General features: G+C 44.0%; 1 protein-coding gene across 1 annotated transcript; it reads left to right on the forward strand.

Moving 5' to 3' along the window:
* Positions 1 to 7,202: 7,202 nt before the first annotated feature.
* On the forward strand, positions 7,203 to 9,467 carry LOC128771975 (DOMON domain-containing protein FRRS1L). The gene is made up of 5 exons (XM_053887911.1): positions 7,203 to 7,593; positions 7,738 to 7,822; positions 7,910 to 8,048; positions 8,120 to 8,366; positions 8,429 to 9,467. Exons 1-5 carry the CDS (start codon positions 7,392 to 7,394, stop codon positions 8,599 to 8,601), a joined length of 846 nt encoding a protein of 281 aa, XP_053743886.1. The 5' UTR covers positions 7,203 to 7,391; the 3' UTR covers positions 8,602 to 9,467.
* The last annotated feature ends 424 nt before the right edge of the window (positions 9,468 to 9,891 follow it).

Genomic DNA, 9,891 nt, shown 5'->3' on the forward strand with positions numbered 1-9,891 from the left:
GATTTTAAAAATGTACTGGTTGATAAACACTCCTCCTTCTGGTCATAAATTCACTTCCTGAGACGGCCGAGTTTGTCAAGGCAAAGGAGACGCTCATCTGCATTCACGGCTCCTCTTTAAAAGCAGTTTTACATGATACATGCTAGCAAATTGTGCATCCTCAGCGCTTTATAGCTCACATTTAACATCCAAATATATGAACTTGTGAGTCATAAAAGTCATGTGTTCACTCCGATAAAACTGAGCAGAGATAATTTACTGAATGTGTATAAAGAGAAATCTCACTGGCAATGGCAGTGAAAGTTCTAAAATATCTGACAGTGGGATATTATAGGTCGTCTCAATAAAAATGGCTTTACTGCCTGCGTTATGACTTGTCGTGTTGTGGAATCAGCCATGCACCAGTGCGACTATTAAATGGATTTGACTACCTTGCAAAGATGAGGCGTTGAAATATACATGGGCTGCAAAAATATAGGGAAATAATCAGAACCAGCATCTTCAACCGCTACACCACCATCTCGTAGCATGCAACGTAGTTCTGGAGTTTGGACGTGTACAGCATATTTTGACACATAAAAATTGAGTATTTCATTGACAAACTGACCCAGTAACCAAAACGATAATAATATTTTTTTGCCATGAATGCCCTTTTTTCTGGCTTGTGCACCAGCCCTTGAAAAATGTATTTTACAAAAAAATACAAAAATAAAAACAGATTGCTATACTAATTGTGAATTCAGCCTGACTTTATTTGCAAATGATCGTCCTTGCTGTTTAGGTTACATGGTCATAGACCTGTTATCAATCGTTTTCTGCCGACTTGTAGATACTGTCTTTTGGAAGTAACACACATATACACACACGCTCTTCCTGGCTTGGTGGGCAGAGGAGAGGGATGGTCGCCAGTTAACCAATCTTGAACTGATCAGAGCACATGAAGCCATCACAGGGTCCAATAGTTCATCTAGCTTCAGACAAACACATTAACATTTGAGAGCACTTCACATGACTCTTCTAATGTTGAGTGTTTCGCAGCTCTCGTACGTTTATATTTCATGTCCTTGGTACTTCATCTCAGCTGTGAGAGTCTTGCATGGTAGTGCATGGCATGGTTGAGAACTTGTATCCTACAGGTATAACACACACACACAAGGGAAGAACCCAAAGGATGGGGAAGAAAACCTTAGCTGATAGCTTCAAGCAGTATGGGGAAATGTCTGTCACACTGTCTGTGTGTGTGTGTGTATGAGTGTGCGTGCCAATTGCTTGTCAATGCTGGAATGTACAACTTTGAATATGTGTGTGTGCATGTGTGCCCGGTGCCCAGCGATGGCCTGCAAGATTGAGCTGTCAGTCTGAAGGCAGCAGATGAAGATTAATGGAGTGTGTAGACAATAAGGGGCTGGCAATGATCATAAATATGCTAATGGACATTATCAATACACACAGGCAGACACGCAAAGTGTGTCTGTATAGTATTCAGATTCAGGTTGGTGAGTTAGAATCAGTCACCCTCCCCCTGGAATACACTCCACAATGCCACACACACACACTTGTAGATTGTCAGTGCTGGACTGATGGACAGCAGCGTCTCATCTGTTATGTTTGGGGGTGGGGAGCATGATTGGTACCACATTAAAATGTGTTTATTTAGTGTTTGCTGGAGAATTAGAGGGGCTGAGGACAGATATGATGTCAGTGCCAGCGCTCTGATTAAGACTACAGGTTGAGGTAATGACACAAAGAGAGGCTGATGAAGAAAGGATGGGATGGAGAGAGCTGGGGGAGACGGATCACAGAGATGGACAGATCTATTCACCAAATGGATGATGAGCCTCTTTGTTGTCTCGTCCCATTCTGTGTTCCCGTGGAGTCCTCCAGTGTCTGCAGCCATTTTTAAATCAAAAGCCACTTAATCTGTCTCCCCAACCTGCACCCCCTTCTTTGCTCATCTGGGTCACATGACTCAAAAGAGGTGAAGCCTGGTCTTCCACTTTATCACCTGAAACACAGCTCTTAACCTCCTTCTGCCTGCTCTTCACCCCCTCTTCTCTCTTCTCCCTCTTCTATGGGCTCTACCATGTCCTTTGGGAAATGTCTGGGGCTCCCTGACCTTCCTTGTCCTTTAAACACACAGGCCCTGGTAGACACACAACCCATCTAGCCTGATGGAGAGTGTAATTTGAGCATGGTGGGGTGGCAGGCGACGGGCGGAGCAGAGGTTATGATCGAGGCTAATGAGCACACAAGGGAAAAGGGTTGAGGGAGTCTGGCCAATGGTGTGACTGGCTCAGATGTGGAGGTTCCCGCTGAGCTCAACTATCCTCAAGGGGATGTTGCATCCATTTGCCAGCGCATTTGTGTATATTTCAGTCCTTGCTGTCAAAGGACATTTATGCCACCGAGATAGCCGAATGAGAGTCTTAATAACTACAACAACAAGGTCAGTGTGAGCGTACTTCTTAGCCTTTTGGTCCAGGTGTTCTACATACATAGACCTTGATTTGCTTGTACGGTATATAAGTATGTGCGATGTCATCAACTCAACATGCAAAGAAGAAGCCCAATTACACACTTTTTACGCAGGTTTGAAAGTGTGAGAACGGAGTCTCTGAGAATCTGAAGAATTTGTGATTTGCAGTCACTTCGGCCTCTCAGAAGAGCCACTCTAAATTCCTTTGTCTCATCATGTGAGAAAAGAAAAAGATCGATAAAAGTAAAAAAAAAATGTCATAAGCGCCGTTTAACTTGACCTATCAAGAGATTAAGAAATACTGCTACATTGTTTTTGAGCCTGCGCTTTGGACGCATTTGCTACTACTAGGCAACTTCATTTCACTCTCTTTAACCAGATGATTTCTGCGCGTTGGTGGACCCTGCAGGGTTAATACCGTCATCTATAGCACACACTAATTCAAAGTAGTGGCTGTATTTTCAGCTGGAAACGTGCATCTCTGTCCTCATCCTAGCCGTCAGCTTGACACGTGAGCTGCCCGCGCTGGTGCGTCCCGCACATGACGTCATGCCCAAAGACGCAGTTGTAGACAACGAATGGCAACAATAGTGAGGCACTGTGACTTAGATAAGTAACTTCAATTTGATTACTTTGTTTGAAATAGTAATGCGTTAGATTATTCGTTACTGAAAAAGGTTGTGATATAAGAGTAACGCGTTACTAAGTAACATCACTGGCTTTGACATGTTGCTGTAGACACTTTCTCAGACATAACCAGCTGCATGACGTGTTTTGCAGAAACCTTGCTCAGTCTAGAAGCTTTTCCAAAGACTGTTCCAGGAGCTGAACTTTGATCAGTCTTTTGATCAGTCAGAATCTTCCGTTCCCTCCCTGTCACTTGAAGAAAATACAGTGATTTTGCCATGGACTAGAACACAAATAAACTGCTCTCTGAGTACAGTATGTCAAATTTAATTTCTGAAGAAAAAAAAAATTTCAATATCTTTCTTGACATTTCGGCAACTTCATTGCATGTTTTCCTCAATCTGGCCCAGTCAGAGCAGATAATATTACAAATGAAATAGTTGTGATGGAGTGAGTCTCTTTGCTGCTACAGTGTTCTGCTGTTGTGTATCAGTGTGTGTGGAGAGGTGTCCATCTGTGTGTGTCTAATTACAATGCATCATGTGTTGGCCCTGTCCAGCATCTGGAGCCTCCTCGCGGAGCTTCAGGGGCGAGTTATAGATTAGCAGCAGGAGCGGTCCAGAGCCAGGGGAGCCGCTGGACTCCACACCTGAGCGTGGCGGACTGGCCAGGACTATCAGCTCATCAGTCAGTCTCTGAAGGCTGTGCAGCTTAACCTGAAGTAAGGCTCTGATGAAGCAGACTAATGACGCGGTGGCCCCCTGCTCCCACTGCCCAACACCATAATCACTGCTTAAGGCTCTGAACATGTCTGTGTGGGTCGAGAAGGATGTGACAGCTTAATGAAAAATTCCTCCGACGACATGTAGTTTTAAGACAGAAGTCAATACTTGAGCTTGAGGAGTCAACAGATGAGGAGGCCGACTTTGGTGGAAATGCGATCTGATCATGAAGATTTATCTGCACAACCACAACACAGAAATACTTGTGTCTGTGGAGACAGGAGGCGTGTGTGAGAGCTACAGAGGGGCACATGCCAATAGTGCTCATTGCCTGCAGAGAGTCAAGTGATTTCTGACAAGGCCTAAATGAAGCCCTGAGGGTGGAGACCCTCTCGGCGAGATCACAGGCCGCAGCTTTATGACTGTTGAGCGTTTGAGTGAGACACAGGGGTAATAGCTTGCCGAATTACACACAGCAAAGTCGATAAGTGATCTAGCTCTTGCCTGATGAAGTGGTTTCAGGTGTCACATTGCCAAAAGGAAGGCTCATCTCTGCAGAGCTCACTGGAATGAAGCTTCTCAGCATGAACCGATAAGCCAGGTGAATAAATAAGAGTCCATTGTGTAGTGTTCTGTTTGTGCTGCTGAATGTGCACAAACCTGCATTTGTAAATAAGTGCGTCACATGTTCAAGCCCGTCCAGACCTGCGCTCTCAGCAGCTGTTCCTGAATGGATCCTGCAGCTATTGTTCAGCTGTCACTTGCTCGTCTCTCGGACCCAAGAGACGCACTGCTGACATTTACCACGCTCCCTCCACCCCCAATTTTCCCCTCACCCCCTGCACATACACTCCTCACCCACTGGTCATCTCATCTCTCCGAGCGTCTCTTCTGGATTTATTCCCCATCATCGTCATCAAGTCTTTCTCTTACTCCATCCTTCTGCCCTTCGATCTCTCACTGTCAACTCATGCAGATGTGTGTGAGAGGCCCTTTAATGCCGTTATATATAAAATTACTGCTGTGTGCAGAGTTCCTTTGTAATTGGGCAGTCACCTGCACAGACAACGGAAGTGAGGTGACTATCAGTATTTAAAAAGAAATAGTTTTTCAAAATATTATCAACATTAATAATAACTGTTATGTCTGTTTTAGTGAGTCTGTGAGTGTCTCAGTGTTCACCACTGGTCTAGACCAGTGATTCTTCAAGGGCCGCAAAGCGCCATTTAGAGGGCCTCTAAAAGTTTCTTTGTTTTACACCTTTGGGCTGTGAGGGCTGCATGTTGCTCAGTTAAATACATTAGCCACATATGGTGGCAGTAGAAATCTGTGATAGTTAACAACTATGGAGGAGTTCTTGAAAATAAAAAAATGCTGAAAAGAAATAAAGTGATGTTGCCCCCTGTCAACAGTAAAAATTGTTATGCCGACACCTTCATTTACACTTTGCTTATATCTTCTCAACAGTTTATATATTCAATATATTCAACAGTTTGCAAGTGTATTTTTTATCTTTTTTTTCTTTCGTAAATTTGAGGAATATGACTTGCACCTGGTTCTGCTGCTGGTCAGCCTTTTCGATGACGAATAAATATCTTTGTGATGATCACAAGGTTTTGGTTTGTTTATGTATAAGTAGATTAAATATGGTTATTGATCACGAATGAAATCAAGAGTCAGGAATCAGTTCTATTGCATGCGACCCAGGCCCATTTGTTCTGGGAAAGGTGGGCCTCGAGATCAAAAAGGTTAAGAAAGCCTGGTCTAGACCATGTGAGTCCAGAGCACACAGAGACTAAGACCAAGACTCAAGACCATGAGGGCCCCAGACCAAGTTTAGACCATGACCAAAGAGGGGGCATGACCAAGTCCAAGACTAAGACCAAACTCTAAACAGAACAAAATACTAGTTTGTTCCAATGACAGCAATCCAGTTCCTAATTTTTTACCTTTCCAAAAATGTATACCTCAGTAATCTGTACTGAACTTGAGCTTGGCTTGGACTCAGGCCAATAAAGCCATGCCAAAAACAATGGCATGGTTACAAAATGGAAACAAATAATGTATTATGGTTTAGATACTGATTTAAATAATGAAAGAATATTTGAGAAAATAAATATCCATTGGATTTATAAAAGGAAAGATGTGTGATTTAATTAAAAATACGGAACAAAACTAAGCAAAACAAAGAAGACAAAAAGACAGATGAAATACACAGACGTCCTCATTTTCTGCGTCCGACATGCAATGTTTCGACTTCCTATCATCAGTATATTACAGCCTGTGAAAGGCGGCAACAGCAAATCAACCTCAAAGAAATTTGGGTTCAAAGTCTTGTGTTTCACTCCTGTGCCTGGCTCCCACAGACCAGTTGCCTGGGTGGCCCTCACTCATCAAGCCTTAACTTCCTACTCAGCCAATGGAGATAAGTCGGAGGCAATGCCCCAGTTGACCAGTTGCAGCCTGACACCCCCTGTCAAGAATCTACAGGCATCCAGAGCACTAGGGCTAACAGTATGTTCTGGGTCCACATGGAGCAGGGGACGTCCAAGTTCCATTAACCAGGTAAAATAATAATAATAATTAGGCAGTTATTTTGAAAATATTTATTTTCATTGCTCAGTGAAATAGGGCTCTTTTTTTCATGGTATTTTTACATTCAGGTCAAGGCTCCGCTACACGCTCTGAAAGCCCAAAGAATGACAACTCACGGCACTTTTGTTTTTGCTAGATGGATAATTTACACTCAGCTTTCTCATTCATTTCAACTCTTGCTTGTTACTATTTCGTAAGCGTTGAATATGTGTTCATTTAATAAATAAAATGTAATTTTCTGAAACATGGCTGGACTACATGGATTTCATAAGCAACACACTATTTTACGCGTGTAAAGATATATATCCGTGGAAATTTTGGGTCGAAATGGCTTGGAGTGTTAATGGGAACCAACTCCTGGTCTAAGATATGTTTTTTTAGTAAGGGTGCGACAGGTTGTTAAAATGTTATATAGCCATGTTGGCGATCCTGTGAAGAATGGAGCAGCGGTCTTTTGTCACCACCGTGTGGCCAAACTGCAAACAGTCAAAAGGAAAACTGCACAGGTGAATTGATGTTTCCCCCTTTTAATGATCAGAGTAATGTGAATATCGAAACAGTTAGGATGTTGCTTGGGCTTCACCTTGCGCACTTCCTCCCACTGTCCAAAAACATGTCCATTATCGATGGTTTCATCGCAAATCATGGGCATTTATTTTAACGATGAGCACGTATCCATTTACATCTTTGTTAGCGGGTGGATTTCAGAAAAGATCACGTGAGCTGAGAGTTTAGCGCGTGTATTTTAGACAGCATTTAGGGTAAGATGTGAGCATGTCGAGAGTAGCCACCCCCACCAACCCTCCCTCTCATCGCTGAGCTCAGACACCCGGACTTTGATCCAGGGATGTTCTGCTGAGGACTTGAGGATGTAGAGCTGCTTCAACTGCATCATCCCAGCCCCAGCAGGACACCACAATGCTTTAGGGACGGTTTAACTGTTGCACCAGCTGCTGTTTTCGTCGCCAGCCATGATCCTCCCGCGGTTGCTCCTGCAGCTAATGTTGCTAATTCATAGCGGATGGCGGGGGGTCGCAGCGAGCCCCACCGATGAAGCAGCACTGAGGGCCGGCCACGCTGAGCACGGAGATCCGGGCCACCAGGAACACCACAAAGACTCCTACAGCACGTTTGCCTCCGAGTTCCTGGAGTCCAAATACCTATCCGATGACGGTAAAGAAAACGATTTTTAAATATTGCTATTGGAGTTGTTGTGTACAGGAGACCACTTCCGGCCTACACTGTGGGCCATCAGCACCAAGGCCAGCTCACACAGAGGCGCCGACGTACTTCATGCATCACTGTCTGTTCGTGCAGGTTATCCGTTCCCCACCGCCCCACCAGTGGACCCTTTCGCAAAAATCAAAGTGAGCGATTGCGGAGTGACTAAAGGCTGTATAAGGCAGGTTACCTATCTTCATTTGGCAGGTTTATTTCTTTCCTAACAGATCTATTTACACATGCTCGCACACATCATCCTCCTGAACAGGTATGGAAAACCAGGCTGTGACGCAGAAACCTGCGACTACTTCTTGAGTTACCGCCGTATCGGTACTGACGTGGAGTACGAGATGAGCGCAGATACTGACGGCTGGGTGGCTGTTGGGTTTTCCTCTGACAAGAAAATGGTGAAAACACTGACATATCTGCATGACTGTTCCTCCCAGCCTGTGCCTGGTTTGATGATCATTTGCTGCAGGGAGGCGATGATGTCATGGGCTGCGTCCACGATGACAACGGTCGTGTCCGAATCCACCACTTCTACAACGTAGGTCAGTGGGCAAAAGAGATCAAGAGGAATCCAGCCAGAGATGAGGAGGGCATTTTTGAGAATAACCGGGTCACGTGCCGCTTCAAACGGCCACTGTACGTGCCCAGAGAAGAAACCCTGGTGGATCTACACCTGTCCTGGTACTACCTGTTTGCATGGGGACCTGCAATTCAGGGTGAGTGTCAAACCCGCACAGATTCTTGAGTCTTTCTGAGACTGATATCTTCCTCACACCAGGTTCTATCACGAGACATGACATTGACAGTCCTCCAGTCAGCGACCATATGATCAGCATTTACAAGTACGAGGACATCTTCATGCCTTCCAACGCTTACCAGACCTTCAACTCTCCACTCTGCTTGCTGCTCATAGTGGCCCTCACTTTCTACTTACTGATGGGAACACCGTGAGAAGGAAGCAATTCAGAAGGACGAGGAGATGTAGCAGCAATAAGGAAGTTGCCATGTTTATCAGAGGCCATATTTAAGCGCACATGATACACTATAATATACACACAACATAGGATATTAAAATAATTTGCCATCATGCCATCATCACTACACACGCTAGATCTGCATTCAGGGCTACAATGGACCAAGTGCAGAACACTTCCTGACCATTATGATCCTTCATTGGTATCATAATGGCATGCACAATATCTACTCTCATAATATCTCCAACACTATTATTATTTAAAATGAAAAATGTATAAACTCAGCAGCAGCCATATTCACAGTCAACTTTGAAATATTTTTGCTGGTTCCATGTTAATACCAATATGTAATCTTTTCATAAAAAGTGCTCTGCATTATTTCTGGTGAACTGTTAAGCTGTGATGAAGCCACAACCTGCAATAAAGAATAGGTCATTGTGGGGTCTACAATGCCAAAGATTGTAACTGCAGATTACGATCTGACAAACGCCTCACTCAGATCTAGATGTTATTAATAAACAGTTGAAGACACTTGTCATTATTATTCCAATTACTTGTTCAAGCATGTGACTGCACGTGTTTCTTTTTCAGTGATAGAAGTGTTTGATTTGCTTTTTCCATTATCATAAAATTCAATCATTTCGTTTTAAATTCCCGATCCATCTGGAAGTGTTTGTGAAGTGATAGTTTACCCCGGTGTTGTGGTGTTTGCGTTTCCTCAGATCCTCTACTCGGGCAGCCTTTTCAGTTGATCCACGTGTTCCCCAGCTACACCAACACAACAATGATGTATGGAGACAGCAAAAAATGATTCTACTGTTCCCAGTGACTCTCAGACGGTTCCAACAGCTACTGGTGTTCCATATAGTTCTGCTCCCAATATAGTCTGCATTGATATGCATTGAGTGTGTGGACATTGTTCTTTACCTACTCCAACCACTGTGATGGAGGATCAGGTGCGCTCCTGTCTCTACCAGTCATTCTTATCTAGCTGAACAGGATAGAGAAACGTCATCTCACCCTTGCATTTATCAGATGGTGGCCATCTTTGTTCTGCTTGCTGACCATATGGGATTTTGCTATCATCAGATGAGCTGACTGCAGAGGAAATGCTAGTGCTGCAACTTCTTGAGCCACAGGTGTAGCATGCCCAAGATCCACTGCAGTCCACATACAGGCAGGGGGTGGATTTGGAGCTTTGATTTGCAAAAATATGTTCCATTGCCTGATATTATTGAATGACTCCAAACCTTGGGATTGGGTCTTC

Source organism: Synchiropus splendidus, chromosome 15 (assembly GCF_027744825.2).
Source record: "Synchiropus splendidus isolate RoL2022-P1 chromosome 15, RoL_Sspl_1.0, whole genome shotgun sequence".
In the NCBI taxonomy this organism is placed as follows: Eukaryota; Metazoa; Chordata; class Actinopteri; order Syngnathiformes; family Callionymidae; genus Synchiropus; species Synchiropus splendidus.